Source organism: Chiloscyllium punctatum, chromosome 3, assembly GCF_047496795.1.
Source record: "Chiloscyllium punctatum isolate Juve2018m chromosome 3, sChiPun1.3, whole genome shotgun sequence".
NCBI classification, from domain to species: Eukaryota; Metazoa; Chordata; class Chondrichthyes; order Orectolobiformes; family Hemiscylliidae; genus Chiloscyllium; species Chiloscyllium punctatum.
The window spans coordinates 75,533,264-75,554,948 of NC_092741.1; the positions used below are offsets into that span (position 1 = coordinate 75,533,264).

Consider the following 21,685-nt stretch of genomic DNA (forward strand, 5'->3'; position numbering starts at 1 on the left):
AGTTCTCCCTGTATTCCATGAGATCTAACCTTGCTAATCAATCTCCCATGGGGAACCTTGTCGAGTGCCTTACTGAAGTCCATATAGATCACATCTACTGCTCTGCTCTCATCAATCCTCTTTGTTACTTCTTCAAAAAACTCAATCAAGTTTGTGAGACATGATTTCCCACTCACAAAGCCATGTTGACTATCTCTAATCAGTTCTTGCCTTTCCAAATACATGTACATCCTCTCCCTCAGGATTCCCTCCAACAACTTGCCCACCACCAACGTCAGGCTCACTGGTCTACAGTTCCCTGGCTAGTCCTTACCACCTTTCTTAAATAGTGGCACCACGTTTGCCAACCTCCAGTCTTCCGGCACCTCACCTGTGACTATCAATGATACAAATATCTCAGCACAATTGGCCCAGCAATCACTTCCCTAGATTCCCGGAGTTCTAGGGTACACCTGATCAGGTCCTGGGGATATATTCACCTTTATGCATTTCAAGACATCCAGCACTTCCTCCTCTGTAATCCGAATATTTTTCAAGGTGTCACCATCTATTTTGTTACTCTCTATATCTTCCATGTCCTTTTCCACAGTAAATACTGATGCAAAATATTCATTTAGTATCTGCCCCATCTCATGCAGCTCCACACAAAGGCCGCCTTGCTGATCTTTGAGGGCCCTATTCTCACCCTTGTTATCCTTTTGTCCTTAATGTATTTGGAAAAACCCTTTGGATTCTCCTTAATTCTATTTGCCAAAGCTATTTCATGTCCCCTCTTTGCCCTCCTGATTTCCCTCTTAAGTATACTCCTACTTTCTTTATACTCTTTTAAGGATTTACTCGATCTATCCTGTCAATACCTTACATATGCTTCCTTCTTTTTCTTAACCAAACCCACAATTTCTTTAGTCATCCAGCATTCCCTATACCTACCAGCCTTCCCCTTCACCCTGACAGGAATATACTTTCTCTGGATTCTCATTACTGAAGGCAATTGTGACCTTGAGCTGCCCATGCTCTTCAATCCCAAAATGGCACCTAAATCAATAATGGTACATGATACCTGCATCACTGAGCTTATGACTGAAGCTGGCTATGTCCTATTGTCCTTTATTTTGCCTTTCCTTAGAATATCTTTGTCAAAGGAAATGCTGATGTGAGTGAGGACACTGCCCCACCTGCTGTCGAATCCAAGCAATTGCAGCAACAATAAACCAGTGTCAACCCTAATGAGGGCAAATTGCTTCAACCACGAATACAATCTGGCTCCAAAGAAGCTGAACTGTTTTTGAAAGGCTTAAATCTTTAGGAGCAACCCAGCACATTCTTACTGATACCATTAGTTCTCCATATCACTCAATGATGGGACACAAGCCCAGAAATCACTGTTAGGATGCCATTCAAATGTCTTTGGGCGAAGTAACATCTGCTGATGTTCTCTCAGCTTTTCTGTTTCAATCTGTTGGCTAGAATGTGAGTTTTACCTCCCACACAGCAGAGTAGTCAAAAAGAAGGAATTCATGCCAGTCCTTTTAAGCATCTGTGTACTGCAATGAAGAATTAACATTGTGAAAGAAGCCTGTTGAGAAAATTTGTTTTCAGACTGGGATGATACAGTTTGGTAGGAGCCAGTTTTATGGCTGAAGACTGTAATGTCTAATACAAAGGTTTATAGAGGGATAAGACCCTTTGGGTCTGGTAACACACCTCTCTCTACCAAAAATGGCCAGAGTTACACTGAAGGAAGCACAATTAACTGGTCACAGAAGTCACACCGGATTGAAGAGCAAGGATAGACTATTCGGCCCTTTGATTATTCCCTGTCGTTCAATAAGATCACGGTTGACTATGCCACAGTTTTAGCTGACTCACATTGTCCACTCCCGACACAGAGCTAAAGCAAGTCAAACGCCACCAAACATCTTGCACTTTGCATGTGAGTCAACATTTCGAATCCATTCCACAAGTTAGTGATAGGTTAGGGGTCACAACCACAAACACAAAGTACTGTCCCAGTTTAAACTACCAAGGGTAATAAATAAATTACATTGTGTTTTGTTTTGTTGAGCAACAACAGAAATTTCACATATGAAGTTGATACATTGTACTTAACTGAGCAAGAAACTTATTGATAAATTCATTTAGACACAGTTCTTTGGTGGACCTGGTTTGTTCTATTAACGAAATGTTGTAGCTAACACCTTCAATGGAATGTACAGAACCAGTTAATATTGCTGGTACTGTTGCTATTTCTCATTGGCATTTTCCAGGTTTTGCTAACCTGGTGTTCATTCTGAGGCACAACTTTCATGTGAAATGATGGAGCGTGCAGTAGGTAACAATTGTTCTCACTGAAGGATGAATGTCCACTGCTGTTAAGAGCCTGATGTAATATACAGTGTGTATGCACTCTGAACTACATGCGAATGCTTTCCCCTTGAACTTCATATATCAGTGACTAATGGAGAAGGGGATAGATGGACCTGGACTGCCTCCAGATCCTCCTCCTCATGAGGGAAGCAGTGAAGCACCATTACTCCTGGAGAACGTGCTTGCCTTCTGGAGACAGTCTTTCAGGAGATCCCCAGGGGCAAGGCAGTGGATAATGCCCTTACATCAGTGTAAGAGGCCAATAGGAGGTTGGAGCCTTAACTACTTATGGACCATCAGATTAGCGCAGTGAGCAGACTGCCTCCACTTCATTTATTGATGTTGAGGTTGTACCAACGTACAGGAGTTGGAAAAGAAAACTTAAGACTTTTATGAAAATATAAAGGTGCACTGGTGTGCAGTTCAATTTGTCATTGTAAATATTGCACAGATCATTGTTTCCATTTTATTCATGCATATAGCATCATCATTTGTGGGGAATTGCTTAGTCAGAGCTGGTGTGCCTCATGGTGGGCACGTGTTGATGGGTACAGGGGAGTTAGGGACATTTTCTTTATTGTGGAGGAGGAAATGTTGTAGAACCACTCAAAGTCTTATAAGGATAGTGCAGGATTTAAATTCTCAGTCATTGTAGGCTGATTGATGCCTATCTAAGTATGAAACAAATGTTTTCATGACTGGTATTCACTGGCAAGTATGTGTGAGAAAGGTCTGCTGTCTTGCTGTTCTAGATGACGCAACTTAATGCTTGGGGAGGTAGGGGCTGTGTTCCAGCAATGGAAATATGGTCATTGAAGCACCTCGCATTTGGGTGAATTAGGTGTATATAAAGTTGTCCCTATTATCTTTGGGCTTGTCTCTCAATGACCATGCCATTCAGTAAAGGTACATGCACATTCTTTGGCTCCTCCACAGCTCCAGTTCATCCTCATCTGAGGAGGAGTGGTACTCTCGCCTCTTGTAATGTTGCAGCAGTTCTCTCTGTTGCTTAGGGATCCAGTGCAGTTCACAGTAAGCCACAGTTATCCATGAAACACAATAGACAATAGACAATAGACAATAGATGCAGGAGTAGGCCATTCAGCCCTTCGAGCCTGCACCGCCATTCAATATGATCATGGCTGATCATTCACAATCAGTATCCTGTTCCAGCCTTATCTCCATAACCCTTGACTCCACTATCTTTAAGAGCTCTATCCAATTCTTTCTTAAATGAATCCAGAGACTGGGCCTCCACTGCCCTCTGGGGCAGAGCATTCCACACAGTCTCTGATATGTACTGAAGTGTCGTTCCAGACTGGTCAAGGCAGCGAGAGCACATGTGTTTGCCGGATGTTGGTTCTGATGGAGATCTGATCTGCACTGTAGCAACCCTCCGTGCCCTGGAGATATCTCACTGAGTCATCAATCAGGTCCTGAGTGAATTCAACTATCAACCTGGGTTGGGTCTCAAACGTTCAGAGTCGCACAAAATGTCAGAGACCTGGGAGGTCCCTGGGAAACATGCACAGAGCTGCATGAGTGTTTGACTGTAGTCAGAGACCAGCAGCACTTTCAAAGAGTGAAATCTCTTGTGATTGACTTATGCAGTTGTTTGGGCCCAAGAAGCTCTAGACGCATGGGTGATAGCCCAATCACAGATAATCTTCCTGTCTAGCTATCCTCACTGGGTGAAGGTTTTAATGAATTCATTTGCATGATAGAAAGGGTCAATGGTCACCTCCTTTCTTCACCTGTGTATGGTAGCCTAGGAAATGCTGCAAAGTCCCGAAGACAACTATTGGGAGAAATCCTGAATGTTGCAGTCAGCTTGAAGGCCAGTGGCATGGGGCTGCATGTGGAGATCAAACAATACTTAGTGATGGTTTTCCAGGATAGCCCTATTCATCTCTGATGCTGTTTCTCTGATATCTACAACTAATGTGTTCTAAAGCTAAAGGTCAAGTGGCATACTAGTGGCCACTTTTGCCAGTGCCTTCCTAGATGCCGACCTCTTGGTCAATCTCATGCTCAGACACTACCTGCTGTGGTGGTCATGCAGCCTTTCACCTTGGCTGCAATAGCACTCCTTGCATCCTCTTCCCATATTGTTGAAGTTGCAAGAACGTTAGGTGTATAAGACCCATTGAGAATCCAGCAGGTTAGCTATATGAAGGAAGCAGGTCTCTGTGCGCTATGATTGTCTCTGTGTGTTCATGGCTTACAACTACTGAACAACAATATTTTCAACTCCATCCCATGGATCAAATCCGAAATTTTTCAAACTCTCTCCCAACTCCTCAAAACTGCCCCACCTGCTCTTTTTCACTTGTGTTTTCTCTTCCCACATTGGAGCTGGACACTTTCCAGCTGGAACCCATCATTATCTTCTCCTCCTCGACTTGTTGTCTGTTTCCCGTAAGGTAGAAATAATCACACTTTAGACTGAAGACAGCAGAGCTTCACTGACTAAATGACTTGGTATTGTCCATGTGATTAGTAAAGTGATCCATTTTTCTTGGGCATACGACTGCAGTGTAACAGTGAATGTTTACCCCCGGAATATATACTTGCATAATAATTGGAGGCCTGTGACTAGCAGTGTGCCACAAGGATCAGTGCTGGGTCCACTGCTTTTTGTCATTTACATAAACACTTTGGATGTGAATATAGAAGGAATGATTAGTAAGTTTGCAGATGACACCAAAATAGGTGGTGTAGTGGATAGTGAAGGCATCTGGATGACTATATGAATAGGAAGGGTTTAGAAGAGTATGGGTCAAATGCTTGCAAACGGGAGTAGTTCAGATTGGGATATCTGGTCGGCATGGATGAGTTTGGCCGAAGGGTCTGCTTCTGTGCTGTATGACTCTATGGCGCTATAATTAGCTGTTTACTAATACTGGAACAATATAACAAACTCCTCTGCCTATGAATTTATCACCTTTGACCCTCCAAATTTCAATGTGTGCTTTCCCTCTGTCACCCTCGAGCCTCCTACCATCACCATTGACTCTATAACGGGGTGAGTAGATATGATACCTCTCCCCTTTGACCCAATCTCCCTCATTGTAGACATTTCTCCTCCAATCCCAGACCCTCCCCAAATGATGCTAGGTCTGTCTTCACAATCCCTTAACCTACCTCCCAAGATCACGTTGTCTTGCCCTTGCAATTGGGAACTTTCCCCATGGACCTTCCTCACTTTAAGACCCAGGATCTGACTTTGAATACAAAACCCACCTTTTACGAACCATATTTTGCATCTTCTACTTGCATCACCCTCTCACCCAATACACCAGGCACTTCCAGCAGCATCCTTCCATGTCAAATCTTGATCATGAATTCTTCCTTGGCTGGAAGAGGTCTTAAAATAATAGGTACTCTTGGGATACAAACGTATTGTAAGTAAGAATCTGGCACCAGATAGTGAGGTCTGCAGCAATATTGTTGACAAGTTCTAGACTTCAACTTGTTGCCTAATTAAGCTTCAAACTTCCTAACCAAGTCCCTTTAAACATTATCCCCATTTCCCTCAATGTAACATTATCACCTTATACTTTCAGACATAAGCCATGTGAAAAGAAAATGAATTCAAATATGTAAGGGCAAGTCTAACTAATGGTGGTATCATTAAATACACTGATGTAGCAAAATCGAAGCCAATTTAACAAGCTTCATCGTGGAGCTGCAGTGTTTTTATGTGCACAACTAATTTCCCTTTTCAGTGCCCTTTTTAAAATCGTTTCTGCTGGGATAAGAACTCAGGCAATGCTGAAAACAAGTGAATGGTTCATTTGTACTTTGGTTTGGCATTACAAAACTTAATGGAGTCCTGTTTGCTTTGATTGATAATATTAGCAATGACAGGAAATTCAGGTTTGAGTGCCAATTTAGGTGCAGTTTAATGCTGTGGACTACGCCCGTTGGCAGCTGGGTTGAGATTGTCCAAGTTTATTTTCGGTAAAACTCATAAAACATCAAAGAGGAGAAATCTCCATACTATCTGCCTGCCAAATTTTGGAATTGAAAAGATAATGTATTAACTCATTGTGCAACTCATTGTTCCCAGGTTAGTTGATTATTATTGACTAGTGGTTGAACACTGATGTTATATTAAAGTGTTTTTTCAATTGAAGATAACTTGTGGAATTCAAATATTTTGTTACAAGTTAGGCCAGAATCCAGACAAATACGTACATAAATTTTGACCTACAGCTAGCTGGAGTTTAAGTCAAATGCTGATGACCTACCAGTATTTTATCCAAGTGAAAAAGTGTGACTAGGGATCAAAAGGACCAATGTTTTGCTTCTGGAATTACAAGATAGAGTCATAGGGATGTACAGTATGGAAACAGACCCTTCGGTCCAACTCGTCTATGCGGACTAGATATCCCAACCCAATCAATCCCACCTGCCAACACCTGGCCCATATCCCTCTAAACCCATCCTTTCATATACCCATCCAGATGTCTTTTAAACGTTGTAATTGTATTAGTCTCCACTACTTGCTCTGGCAGTTCATTCCATACATGTATCACCCTCTGTGTGAAAAAGTTGCCTCATAGGTCTCCTTTATATTTTTCCCTTCTCACCCTAAACCTATGCCCTCTACTTCTGGACTCCCCGACCCCAGGGAAAAGACTTTCTCTATTTAACCTATCCATGGCCCTCATGATCTTATAAACCTCTATTAGATGTTGAAATGTTAAATAGGACAAGCATATGAGAGAAGTTATAGACTTATTGTTATTTTCATGATGTGAGTGATACCAGCAAGATTCAAGTTATTGTGTACCCATAGTAATCCTGAAAAGCTGCAATGAGTCTTCTTCTTGAAATACGATAGTCCTAGTTAATGCTGTGATCTGACCATGATGATGTGTGTAGTGTGACATTTTAAGCCATTTTTATCCAGACAGCGCCCAACTTTCAATGCAATCCCTCTTAACAGCATCTCCCATCAGGATGGCCTATCCTTGAAAAGAACCCTGCACAATCAACCCCCCCCCCCCCCCCCCCCCCGCCCCCACTTACCTAGCTGAGCTTGTTCAAAGAGAGAAGAATGTGTCCTTTAACTCCATAAAGAAAATCCAAAAGAACTCTGAATGCTGTAATTCAGAAACAATAACAGAAATTGCTGGCAAAATTCAGTTCATTAACTCTGTTTTCTCTCCACAGATGCTGCCAGACCTGTTGAGCTTTTCCAGCAATTTCTGCTTTTGTTTCTACTTTAACTCCTCTTACCTCTAAGTCAAAAGTGTGGCCATATACTAACATGGATGCCAGCTATGCCAGTCTCTATGTGGGGTATGTGGCACATTGCTGTCCAGTCTGAGCTGGGCCCCCTTCCACAGCTCTTTCTCTGAAAACTTGATGATGCCTTTGGGCTGCTTCCTGCCTTCCTCATATGGTTTTGGAAAAAATCACCATGCGTCCAATTTCCAACCTTGTCTCAACTTCAACTAGTCCATTTCTGACTCTTCCCATCCCATTAATTTGTTTCACCATTTCCATTTCTGAGAACTGGCTGTCCATGAATATCAATTACAAGCCTACCAACTACCACAGTTACCTCGACTATGTCTCCTCAACAGCCTGCTTCCAGCAAGACTCAATTTCATTTTCGCAGCTTCTCCAACTCCATCACATCTGATGAATGATGCCAGCTTCCAATGGCTGCTTCCAACATGGCACCCTTTTTCCTTAAGCAAGAACCGCCCTCCCCCATTATGGCTAACACAGCCCTCAACCATGTCTGACCATCTCCCACACTGCTGCCTTCACCCCTTCCCTCTTAATGTTTCTATAGCACTTGGGGCAAATGGGATCAAAGGTTATGTGGAGAAAGCAGGTTGGATGAGTTGGATGATCTACTGTAATTGTGATGAATGATGGAGCAGGCTCAAAGGACAGATTGGCCTCCTCCTGCTCCTATCTTCTATGTTTCTAGAAAAACAGTGAGTTCCACTTGTCCTTACTTTCATCCCACTAGTTCCTACATTCAAAGGATCATCCTCTGCTCTTCCTGTCACCTCCAGCAGGATGCCACCATCAAACACCATCTTCCCCTTCCCTCCACTGTCAGCATTCCATTTCATGTACCTTCATTCACATTGCTCCAATCCTCCATCACTCCTAAAGTTTCCTCACTCCAACAATAGCACCTTCCCATGTTGCCCGCTCACCTTCTCCATCCTCACTGTCTAAAGCCCCAAACACACTTTCCAGGTGAAGACCATTTCACTCATACTTTTTTTCAATCCAGTCTACTATAGTCACAGCTCACAATGCAGCCTCCTCTACATTTCTGAGACCAGGCACAGACTTTGTGGAATACCTCTCTTCTGTCCATAGAAATGGCCTCAATCTCCCTGACCGACCTCCAAAAACCACTACTGTGTTCCTACGTATCATATTTGACTCTAACCACCGGAGAGTTTGCCTCCTAACTCCCATTGATTCCAGTTTTGCTAGGGCTCCTTGATATCACACTCGGTCGAATGCAGCTTTGATGTTGAGGGCTGTCACTCTCACCTCACCTCTGGAACTCAACTCTTTTGTCCATGTTTGAATTAAGATTATGATGAGGTCAGGAGCTAAGTGATCCTGGTGGAACCCAAACTGGGTGTCGCTGAGCAGGTTTTTGCTGAGCAGGTGTTATGAGATAGCACGGTTGATGGCACCATTAATTGCAAGAAGAATTAAATATGAAAGTGGGGAGGTTGTGCTTCAGTTGTGAAAAGCATTGAAGAATCCACATCAGGAATGTTGTGCGTGGTATTTAAGGATGGCTAGAAATCCTTTGGAAGTTGTTCAGAGAAGGTTTACTTGATGATTGAGTAAATGGGCAGGTTGTCCTATGAGGACAGATTGGACAGACGAGGCTTCTATCTGCTGGAGTTTAGAATCGTAGGAGATGATTTGATAGAAACATGAAAAGTCTTGAAGGTGCTCTGATAGCGTGGAAGTGGAATAATTGTTTCCACTTCTGGAAATAATCTAGACCCAGGGATCACATTTTTAAAATGAGGGATCACACATTTAACACAGTGATGTCGAGAATTGTTTTTCTCACGGAGGGTCTTGAATCTTTAGAATTTTCTTCCCCAAAAAGAAATGGAAGCTGAGACTTTGTTTATTTTTAAGTCGGAAATAGTTATATTCTTGATGAGTAAGGGGGTGTAAAGTGATCAGGAGAAGGCGAATGTGGAATAATCAGATTGTCCATCGTATTAAATGATGAGCAGGTTCAAGGAGCCCATTGGTTGCCTCGTGCTCCTAATTCACATGTTCATATATTTGTATGATTGGCACTTCCCTCCACAAAAGGCTTGTATCCATTGGAGTTCAAAATGGGTAAGAACGATGTTGATTGAGACATATAGGATCCTGAAGGGTTTTGACAGTGTAGATAAGGAGAGGATGTTTCTTGATATTGAAGAATCTGGATTTGGAGGCATTGTTTGAAATCGGGAATCATCCATTTAGCGCAGAGCTGAGTTTTATTTCCTTCTATCATAGGGTTGTGAGATCTTGGACCTTTCTTTCTGAAAAGGCAGTGGAGGCAAAGTCGTTGAGTATCTTTAAGGCTGATGTAGAAAGATTTTTGTTAGTCAAATGGGTGAAAGGTTTTGGTGGAAGGTGAGATTTCATGTTAAATCAGATCAGCCATAATTTTACTGAATAGTGGAGCAGGCATAAGAGGCTGAATGGCCAACTCCTGTTCCTAATTCCTATGCTCATCTCAATGTTCCCTTGATTGCATAGGATGGGGGAGTGGGCTCAAGGGATTATAGAATCTACTCCAACTCCTATTGTTTATGTTCTTATGTATGTCACACACTCTCCAATTTATGTTCCCTCTAATTCTTCCTTCTGCTGCTGCATGGATTTTCGAGCTCTGTACACAGCAACGATTCCTCAAACCAGAAGTCAATGTGTCTGTGTACGCATTGTGTACAAATGCTGTCCAGATCATCCAAGCAGCTGCACAGCTTGATTTGATTTGTCATGTGTACATAAGTACAATGAAAGGCTTTGCTTGCAAACAGTAACAGGCAGATTATAGTAAGCAAGGACATAGTGCGCTTAGACAGAGTGAGGCTTTCAGGTCACACTACACAGGAGGTGTGCAAAGCAAGATCAACATTAACAAGATCTGCACTATTTGAAGTTAGAGAGTGCATTCATCTATTTAATAAGGGCAGGGAGAAGCTGTTCTTGAACCTGTGTTCAAACTTCTGTATCTTCTGCCTGACAGATGAGGTTGTGGGAGAACATTACAAGGGTGGGAGGGATCTTTGATGGTATTGGCAGCTCTTCCACGGCAATGGGACGTGTAAATGGAGTCCATGATGAGAGGTTGGCTCCCGTGATGGTCTGGGCTATGCACACAACTTTCTGTAGTTTCTTACAGTCCTGGACAGAGCAATTGCTGTACCAGACCATTATGCCTTTCCGTGGTATATCTATAAAAGTTGGTGAGAGAACTTACAGACATGCCGAATTCTCTAAGCCTCTTGAGGAAGAAGTGGCGTTGTCACGACTTCTTGATTGTCAAATCTACTTCGGAAGTCCAGGACAGAATGTCGATTATCATCACACACAGGAACCTGACGCTCTCAACCCTCTGCACCTCAGCTCCGTTGTTGTGGATAGGGGCGTGGCCTCCTCCTTTCTTTCTGAACTCAATGGTCAGTTCATTAGGGTTTGCCGATATTGAGAGAGAGGTTGTTATTATTGCACCACAACACCAAGCCCTCTAAGTCCTTTCTGTATTCTGACTTATCGTTGTTTGATATCCATCTTACCACAGTTGTGTCATCAGCAAACTTGTAGATGGTGTTCATTCGGAGTTTGGCTACGCAATCGTGGGTGTATAAGCAGTATAGTATGGGACTTTGAATGCATCCTTGCGGGGCTTCAGTGTTGAGGGTTACTGTGGAGGAAGTGCACTTGTCTATCTTCATTGATTGTAGTCAATGGATCAGGAAGCTGAGGAACCAGTTGCAGAGGGTGGAGATGACACTTAGGTGATGGAGTTTTGAGATCAGTCTGTAGGCGTAATGGTGTTGAACGTGGTGCTGTAGTCAATGAGCAGGAGTCCGATGGAGGTATCCTTGTAGTCCAGATGTTTTGGGAATGAGTGCAGTGCTAGGGAATGGCGTCTGCTGTGGACCTATTACATCAGTAGGCAAACTGTAAGGGATTGAGGCAGATTGGGACATTAGATTTGATGTGGGCTATGACCAGCCTGTTGAAGCACTTCATGATTATGGAGGTCAGAGGCATTGGTCAGTAGTCCTTAAGGCCCATTGCATGTGCTTCCTGTGCTGGAATTATGGTGATCTTGAAGCAGATGAGGACTTCGACTTGAAGGAGGCAGAGGTTGAAGATGTCAGTGATACACCAGCCAGCTGGTCCACACAGGATCTAAGTGCACAGTTGGGAATTCCATCAGGCTTTTCGCTTTCTTTGGGTGGACTCCCAGGAAGACCTACCTGATGTCTATAGCAGTGATGGAGGGAGAAGGTGAATCTTGGGCTGTTGGGGCAGATGACACCACGCTGCTGGCATTCTGCTCGAACCAAGCTTAGAATGCGTTGAGCACATCAGAGAGGGATGTGTCTTTCTCTGTTATCTTGCTCTGCTTCAGTTTGTATCCCATTATGTTGTTTAAACCTTGCCACAGGTGCCTGGTGTCCATGTGGTTAATTTGGGCTTCTAACATCTCTGATGGCTTTACAAACGTCATATCTGGAATTTTCTGTATAGAGGAGGCACTACTCCCACTATTCACCCTGGCACTTAATCCAGAATTTACTAGCTTCTCAAACTCTGCAACTGCAACCCTTTCCATGACCCATCTATCCAGTTCTCTAGTCACCTGTCTACATGCATATGTCATTATTACATTTCTGACATTGCACATGCTTTGAATTGGTCAGGCCCATCCCCGCCAGTGAGCTAATTAGCTACATAGCTCTATCCCATGACCCCCCTTTTATTAATCTCTTTTATTGCTGCTTCCATACTCAAATTGCCACTTGTCAATCCTCCTTTTCTTTTGATCTTACTGCCACTTCTGTCCCAATTATCTCCCACCAACTTCTCCCTTCACTCCTGTCACCTTCTTTGTGCACTCTCCCCATATATTTGTTTGGCCATCCCCTTCACAATCACTATGGCCCTATCTGTTGTCCCCTCACTCTGCCTCAATGTCCTTTCCTCTTTTCCCCCCTTTCTCTTTTCCTGTGTACTTATATATGATTACATGAATTCTTAGTTCTTTTTTGTGCAGATACTTTGTATTTTTTAACATGTTCTTCATAATTTTAAAATGCATCATCCTATTATTTCAAAATGTCTGTGTCTGTTCCACATCTCTAACAAACAATTCCTATTTTGATATTTTAGAATGAGTTTTCACATGAACTCTCCGACACATACACCATAATTTTGGCAGAAGAGTATGAAACAATATTTATTTTACTTTCTTTTGTTTTCATGCACCTAACACAGCAGAGATTGGGCATGAGCATGCAACATTTTTGTTGTAGCCTCAATATAACCTCTACCAATGGAAACCCATCCCTTATTATTCCATTGCTTCTTTCTTTATTTCAGTCATTTTCTGAATTGAAACTGACCAGGGGAAAGTAACTTGAGTGGCAATATATAACTTTTATTTATCTTGAAAATATTAATTTCTTCACAAATTACTCCTGTTCAAGGAATATGAATTTATCTAGAAAGATGTGCAAGAATGTTAAACGTAAACAAGGAAAAACATAATTTTAGTTCTACACTTACTTTCTTTTATATTCCAAGAGAAGTCAGTTGAAATGTGCTGCAAGTTCACTGTCAGGGTTGTTAAATGGAACAACTGAGCCGTTAGCATGTTTTCATCGATAAGAATTGATTTATTTTCTTTTATGAAATTCATATATACTTTTTCATAGATGTATTTTCTGAAGTTTTTTTTTAAAATCTAATGCCTAAGATGATTGAGTGGCAATATTTTTAGTTCTGAAGGTTTCTCAGGTAATTTCTGAATCCAATCTCGAGTAAGACCTCAGCTTTGATAAAACACAGTTTGATGCAGATTAAAACTTATTCTAGTTTATCATGGTCCTTGATACCAATTGAACAGACATTTTACTCATATCCCTAATCAGCCAATTATAGAACATAAAGCATAGAACGTTACAGCGCAGTGCAGGCCCTTCGGCCCTCAGTGTTGCACCGATTTGTGAAGTTAATCTGATGCCCATCTAACCTACACCGTTCCATTATTATCCATATGTATATCCAATGCCCATTTAAATGTCCTCAACGTCAGCGAGTCTACTTCTGTTGCAGGCAGGCTGGTTCAAGCCTCTACTACTCTTTGAGAAAAGAAAATACTCCTGATATCTGTCCTAAATCTATCACCCCTCAATTTAAAGCTATGTCCCCTCATGTTAGCCTTCACCATCCAAGGAAAAAGGCTCTCACTGTCCACGCTATCTAACTCTCTGATTATTGAGTTCTCAAAAAAATTTCTAATTTGATGCAAAAATTGGGTTTTATTGGATTAATTTTGTGCTAGGCATATGCCCTAACAGATCAGGGTTTGGAGATATTTGAAGGCCTTTTCTACTTGTTGCTATATGTTGTTTTCATCAAATCAATGTAATGGCAGGCAGGTCAAACAGATAAATGAATAGTGTACTAATTTACTGCTTATCAAAAATCTCAACTTGGCACATTATTTTTATTAAAATGGTCTAAAAAGAGACCTTTGCTGCATGGTGTAATTTCTGGGGAACTAATGATTAAAACTTTAATTCATTTCCTTTGTATCACAACTTGAAACTGGATTTAGGCATTTAATATTCAATTAAATACTGCTGAATGATTTCAGATTTTTAAAAAACTTTTCTACAAGGAAGAAGGAAGTTTTATATTAAGTATACACATGGGTTCTTTTATAGTTCATCGGAACTTTTTTTTATTTCTCTCCTGTTTAGAATTTGGAAAATGGCCAAATTTGGAGTTCATGGTAAATAAGAGTGATCATAATATAGAATTTCACATTCAGTTTGGAGGCAGGAAATTAGTGTCATAACTTTAATAAATACAAATACAAGGGTATGAGGACAATGTTGGTTAAGCGCAATGGGAAAGCAGGTTTAAAAAAAACATAATGAAGAAGAAGTGGCAATCACTTAAGGAGATCCAGGTATATTAAAACTATACCAATGTATATTTTATTGAGAAGGAAAGAATCTACAAGCATCTGTGGTTAACTTAGAAATGTAAGGCTGGTATCAACTTGAAAGAGAACATGTACAGTGTTGCAAAAATTATTGATATTTCAGCATGTTGGGAAAATTTTACAAGCTAGTGAAGAAAGATGAAAAAAAATGTAAACAGTGAGAAATTGAGGTAATGGAGGAAAACAAAATCAGAAATAAAGAAACAGGAACATCTCATAAAAGCAAAGAAAAGAGAATATTAATCTTTTGGAGGGTGAGTCAAGGCAATAGCAGCAATTTTGAACAAGTACAAGTAATTCGTATCTGCTTCCATAGTAAATTGGAGACAAAATAACTACAGATGCTGGAATCCAAAGTAGATAAGCAGAAGTTGATGTTTTGGGTGTTACCACCCCCAGCCCTGAAGAAGGGTGACACCCAAAATGTCAACTACTCCACCTCCTGATGCTGCCTGGCCTGCTGTGTTCTTCCAGCCTCCTGCTTGTCTACTTCATAGTAAAATACACAAAATGCATCCCAAGAACAGTAGAAAAGCAATGGGCAAAAGTGAACCAATGATCTTTGGAGGTAATGTACTATAAAATCTAATTGGAGTTGGCTGGCCTTCTTAGCACAGTAGGCAGCGTGTCAGTCTCATAATCTGAAGGTCCTGAGTTCAATCCACAGAGAAGGCAAGACTGTGGCCTTTTCACCACTTGGGTGTTGCCTTTCTTCCTGGTGGTGGAAATTTGAATAAAAATTTGTGCACCTTGTGTCTTTCACTGTGTCCCACACACACAACATGGGCGCTGGGGAAAGAATAAGCACTACCGCAGTTAGGCGGTAGTGTGGGGGTAAAAAAAGAAGAAAAAACAAATTAACAGGAGATTCCACACCTGCACACACACACAACATAATAAAAAGTAAAATCTAATTGGATTAAAGACTGACAGGTTCCCTAATGACTTAATTCCAAGGGTGTTAAAGTCAATGCAAATAATGGGTGCATTTGTTATAATATTTCCAAATTGTCTAGATTTTGAGAAAGGTCCCAGCAGTTTGGAAAACTACAAATGTAATGCAACTGTGCAAGAAAGGAAAGACAAAAAGCAGGAAACTATGGGCCATTTAGTTTACCACTACTATTAGGAAAGTACTAGAACGTATTATTAAGGAGATGGTAGCAGCACATTTAGAAAATCATACAAATCTGTCAGCAGGCTGACAGAATTAATATGATATTGTGATCAGCCATGATCATAATGAATGGCTGAGCAGTTTTACGACCTGGTGACAGATAACTATCAAAATCAATCTTCTGCCTCTAAACTTGCGACACAGTAAAACTAAACCATCAAAGACACTCCAGCAATTACTCCAATGGTTCTTAAACAGACTTTTGAATAACCAACTCCAGACTTTGTGAATAATTAATTCCAGACACCAGTTTTGTATCTCAAACAAAAGACTTAACCATTTATTAATATATATTAATTTTAACAAGGAGATATTAAATAACAAAATAAACAGATTAATGCCTATGCTGTCAACCCAGGGGCTTATGCCCGAAACATCGATTCTCCTGCTCCTTTGATGCTGCCTGACCTGCTGCGCTTTTCCAGCAACACATTTTTCAGTTCCAATCTCCAGCATCTGCAGTCCTCACTTTCTCCTAACCCAAAACATTTGTTTTCAGCCCCCATTCATGCTATAGACAGACAGACAAGCAAACACAGTTAAGGGATAAATAATAGGAAATAACAAAACTGGCCAGATTACTCAAATGGCTTTCATGATGTGTTGTTTCCCAAACTATGTATTTAGTAATTTATTACATAAAAGGTTATTGAACGAGGTAAAATCTCATGCTTTGAGGTGATATATCAGCATATATAGAAGTTTTTTTACAGTATTATTTTGGTCTTTTTCAGGTTGGCATATGTAACTGGTAGCCGTAGGGACCAATGCTGAGGCCTCAACTATTTATGATCAAATTTAATAACTTGGTTGAAGGGACAGACAGTATGGTAGCCAAGTTTATTGATAATGTAAAGATAGTTTGAAAATAAAGCCATGAAGTAGAGATAATGAGTTTGCAGAGAAAAATAAATTGGTTAAGTAAGTGGGCAAAAATGGGTTGATGGAATATAAGATGAGGTTATGCACTTTGGCAGGAAGAACTTAAAAGCAGAATAGTAATTGAATGGAGAAAGACTGTAGTAGAGGGATAAGGATGTCCTTGTGCATGGATTGTAAAAAACATCAGCATGCAGATGCAACAAGTAATTAGGAAGGTAACTGGAATGTTGACTTTAATCGCAATTAGAATGCATTATGGTATAAAAATTAGGAAGATTTTGTTACAACTGTGCAGTACGTTGGTGAGACCACACTGGGAACACTGATCTCCTTACTTAGAAAGGAATTATGGCTAACCAACCAGCCTGCACATCCCTGGACAGTACTATGACAGACAATTTACTATGGCAAATCCACCTAACATGTATATTTTTAGACTGTGGAAGAAAATTGGAGCATCCAGTGGCAATCCACACAGGCACAGGGAGAACATGCAAACTGCACACAATCACCTAAAGCTGGAATCCAACCCAGGTTCCTGGTACTGTGAGGCAGCAGTGTGAACCACTGAGTTACCCTGTTGGGTAGTTCATATAAATGTGTCAAGGATGAAGTAGAAATGTGAATTAACTACTGCTTTATGATCTGAATGAAACTTTGGTAGGTGTCAGGACTCAGTAACTTTCAAAATGCTTAAGAAACCTGCTTTACATTAACGTTTTTTGTACTGATATTTTCAAATGTTATAAGCAGAATTGTTAGATATTTCAAAAAGTATGCATTAAAAATGTAAGAAATGTTTTAGCTTCCACTATTTATGTTTCTGCACTTCATATTAGTCTATTTGTTGATCAGACTTTAAAACATGACTGATCATTTTTTTATGTAATACTTTTATGGTGATATTTCAGGAAGAAATGAGTAAAATTTGTTCATACTTTGTTAATGTACAGACCAGACATGGCAAGAATCCTTGAAGAAGCAAAAGGAAACAGATTTGGAGAGCCGAGTTCTGGAAACATTGGAGACATCAACTTTGGAGAGAACAAGAAGTTACAATGTGAATGTTGAAAAGCAGAAACATGAGCAGTGTGAAGAGAAATCCACTAAGGACTTATTGCAAGACCTTCCCTTCAGCTTTCGATCTGGCAGTGAATTACCAATTGGAACAGTCGCCCACCTCAGTTTACTAGACTTTCAGAAAGTTTCGGGACATCATCTTTCTGATACGAGGAACATGTTGAAACACCGCTATAAAATAAAAAGTCTTCAAGCTTCAATGAAAGAGATATTCCTATCCAGCCCTCAGCAATCAGACCATCATGTATTTTTAGGTACTTGGACTTGTTTCACATTATGTCTCTCAAGTCTCTCTTTCTTCTCTTACTGAATATCTATAGTCTTCTCACAGATTTAGGGAATGTTAATGGTGTGGGAACATCAATCAGAAGTTTGCATTTTTGACAGGTAGACTAAAAAAAGGAGCAAATGGTTAAGATTTGAGATGAACTTCTTAATGATCATTTCTATTAGCCGACTTTTAGGTCTAAGATTTCGAAGTTCCTGCGCTAGTTTTGCAGCATAACTTTGACAGGCAGGGCTATAAATAAATACAGGTCCAAGCTCCAAAATAATGAGGCTTAAAACATTGCAAGTCCCTGTATCATAGGTCACCTACTGCATTGTTGAATAGGGAGTTCCAGAACTTTGGCCTGCTGATATGGTGATATAGAACAGAATCTTATAGGGTCTCAGAGACATGGGCTGCAGCACAATCTGTGGCAGAATCGGATGAGATACAGGGAGGCCTGTCATGATGTTGGTGGTAGTCCATCGCATCTTTAATGCAATTTTCCCAGGTTGAAGTGGGTTTCTCACTAGGCTGAGCAAGTTGCCTAGCGAAGGGCCTTATAGCTCATCCAGGCCAGTGCAGAGAGATCATTGAAGGGCATGGGCAACAGTTAGTCCATCAGGTCCAACCACAGAGACTAAGAGGAAGGAGGTGGACGGTTGGGTGATGACTGCACTCCTCCAACCATAACAAGGACAGAACGCCCCTGGTGCTCACTTCCACCCTACCAACCTTCGCATAAACCAAATCATCCGCCGACATTTCCGCCACCTCCAAACGGACCCCACCACCAGGGATATATTTCCCTCGCCACCCCTTTCCACCTTCCGCAAAGACCATTCCCTCCGTGACTAACTGGTCAGGTCCACGCCCCCCCTACAACCCACCCTCCCATTCTGACACCTTCCCCTGCCACCGCAGGAATTGCAAAATCTGCACCCACACCTCCTCCCTCACCTCCATCCAAAGCCCTAAAGGAGCCTTCCACATCCATCAAAGTTTTATCTGCACATCCACCAATATCATTTATTGTATCCGTTGCTCCCGATGCGGTCTCCTCTACACTGGGGAGACTGGACGCCTCCTAGCAGAGTGCTTTAGGGAACATCTCTGGGACACCCGCACCAATCAACCCCACCACCCTGTGGCCCAACATTTCAACTCCCCCTCCCACTCTGCCGAGGACATGGAGGTCCTGGGCCTCCTTCACCGCCGCTCCCTCACCACCCGATGCCTGGAGGAAGAAAGCCTCATCTTCCGCCTCGGAAAACTTCAACCCCAGGGCATCAATGTGGACTTCAACAGTTTCCTCATTTCCCCTTTCCCCACCTCATCCCAGTTCCAAACTTCCAGCTCAGCACTGTTCCCATGACTTGTCCTACCTGCCTACCTTCTTTTCCACCTATCCACTCCACCCCCCCCGACTTATCAACTTCATCCCCTCCCCCCCTCACCTATTGTCCTCTATGCTACTTTCTCCCCACCCCCACCCTTCTCTCATTTATCTCACCAACCTTCAGGCTCTCTGCCTGTATTCCTGATGAAGGGTTTTTGCCCGAAATGTCAATTTTCCTGCTCCTCGGATGCTGCCTGACCTGCTGTGCTTTTCCAGCTCCACTCTAATCCAGAATCTGGTTTCCAGCATCTGCAGTCATTGTTTTTAACCTCAATGACTGGAAGGAGACTTAGGAACCTGCTTGTCAGAATTGGAGGCTTCAGGCTAGGGCAAGAGGGATGACTATTGTGAAAATGGCCAACTCTATTTGTAACAGAGAGCTATGGTAATGGTTGGAGGGGAACAGTGTAGTGCAAAAGAGGGGATTCATCTATGGTCAGGAACACCCTAACTTCAAGAATGCTATACCTGGCTTGGTTGCCTCATATGCCAGCGGCTGGGGGAGAAATATGAGCAGATGTGGACCCATGTACATGGATTGATTGGGGACCAGGGAGCTGAAAGCCCATAGGGTTAATGAGAAAAATTACCAGAAAGGGAATCTGGATGTTTGAGACGTGACTAACATGTAGAGATGGATGCTGGAAGCCATTGGTCAAAGTGTGCGCATTGTCGCTTTCCATCATTCTTGAATAGCAAAGTACACAGCAGGGGAAAGAAATAGCTACAACTACACTCAGAGAAGGCAGGATAAGAACCTCAAAGTATGAGGGAGGGGGTTGCAACAATGTGAATCCCTTTAAAAGGATAAAAACATTATACACAGATCCATGTTGTGTTCAGGACCTATACCTGTGGGGTCCTTAACCTCTGGCCACCCTAAAGTATTGATCCCCTGTTTTCTGTGCACCTCCCTGTCCAAGACATGACTGACCACTTATTCACAGCAACATTTTTGGACACTGACACCAAGAAAAGAATAGGGGTGTTGTAGGATGAGGGACGATTGTGCCAGAAGGGTGTTATGCCTTCTTCACCTTATTTCCAGATGCTGCAGCAAGCTCTCAACACAAAAGTCAATCCAGGGACATCCTGCTTAGACACAACATTAGGCATCAATGCGATACAATTTGTACAAATGGGAGAATTCATGAACAGTGCATTTTTACCCATTACACCAAGGTACCATGAATAGATCTTCAGTGTTCTTTTCTTCCCACAGCATCTTAGTGTAGTCCCTGGTTCCTCAGTTGTGGAGGGAGCATTCTCGACAGTGAAGCCAGTTGGTTTTGAAGGTTGGTCAGGTGCCCCTGAGGGGTGTTTATGTCTAGGTGGTCCAGGCATGCTACAGGTCATCTTGCCCAAGATAAGTGGACCTGCCTAAACTATAACCAGAGGTAGGCACTGCTGCAGTTTGTGGGCGATGAGGGTCATTGCATCCTGCATACCTGTCTGTTGCTTCTATCCCTTCCTGTGTACTCTGGTGAATTCCCCAATGACTGATGCCACAGGGTCCTCTCCTACTTGGCACTACTCAGCAATTTGGCAGTCCTCTGGGAGTGAACAGCCTGGGCCTTCCTTCCTTAGCCAGCTGCGGAGCTGTTGCACTGAGGTGATCACCAGATTGTGATTCCAAATTTTCTAAAACTAACGTTCCCTCTGACGTGTCAATGTCTGTTCTGGTGGAGGGTGGGTAGCCTTGCCAGTGGTTCATCTGAGGCCTCAGTGCTCTTGCCCTCAAAGATAGAGGAGGAGGTTTCTGTTTTGCTACCAACATCATGGAGATACAGGTGGTACCTGTGAGACAAAAGAAAGAGAAAGCATTAAGGGCCATGGTTAGAAGTGGTGTGTGATGAACAAGATTGACAGAAGAGTTACTCCGTTGGCAGGACATGGATGTCTCCGCCGTCCTGCATGGACAGCCTTGTTCTGTTACCATCAGGATTGTCCTCTTACAGGGGATGAGGAGTTAGATATTGACTACCCCTCTGCCTTTTCAGGCCCTGTCTACCTTATTGTGGGATGTCTTCTCGCCTAATGAGATAAAGGGAGGGATTGAGAGAGATGGAAGTGGAAGGCACGACATTTTCTCCTGGTGAAGGTGGTTAAACAATGGCAAGGTATTTACACCAGAGTGAGGAGACGGTGCTGATGGTGTACAGGGTTAGTGGTTTGGAAGTTGTGGGGTAGGTGGAATGAGAGCAAGTGAGGAAAAATATTAAAGGAAATAGAGAGTGGCAGAGCCTTCTC

General features: G+C 42.1%; 1 protein-coding gene across 1 annotated transcript in view; it reads left to right on the forward strand.

The window, feature by feature from the left end:
• The window catches only part of LOC140454094 (uncharacterized), a 46,306-nt gene that overhangs the window by 15,989 nt on the left and 8,632 nt on the right, over nucleotides 1–21,685 (forward strand). The window contains exon 2 of the mRNA XM_072549034.1: nucleotides 17,642–18,022. Within this exon, the coding sequence (XP_072405135.1) occupies nucleotides 17,642–18,022 (381 nt within the window). The remainder of the gene's footprint in view (nucleotides 1–17,641; nucleotides 18,023–21,685) is intronic.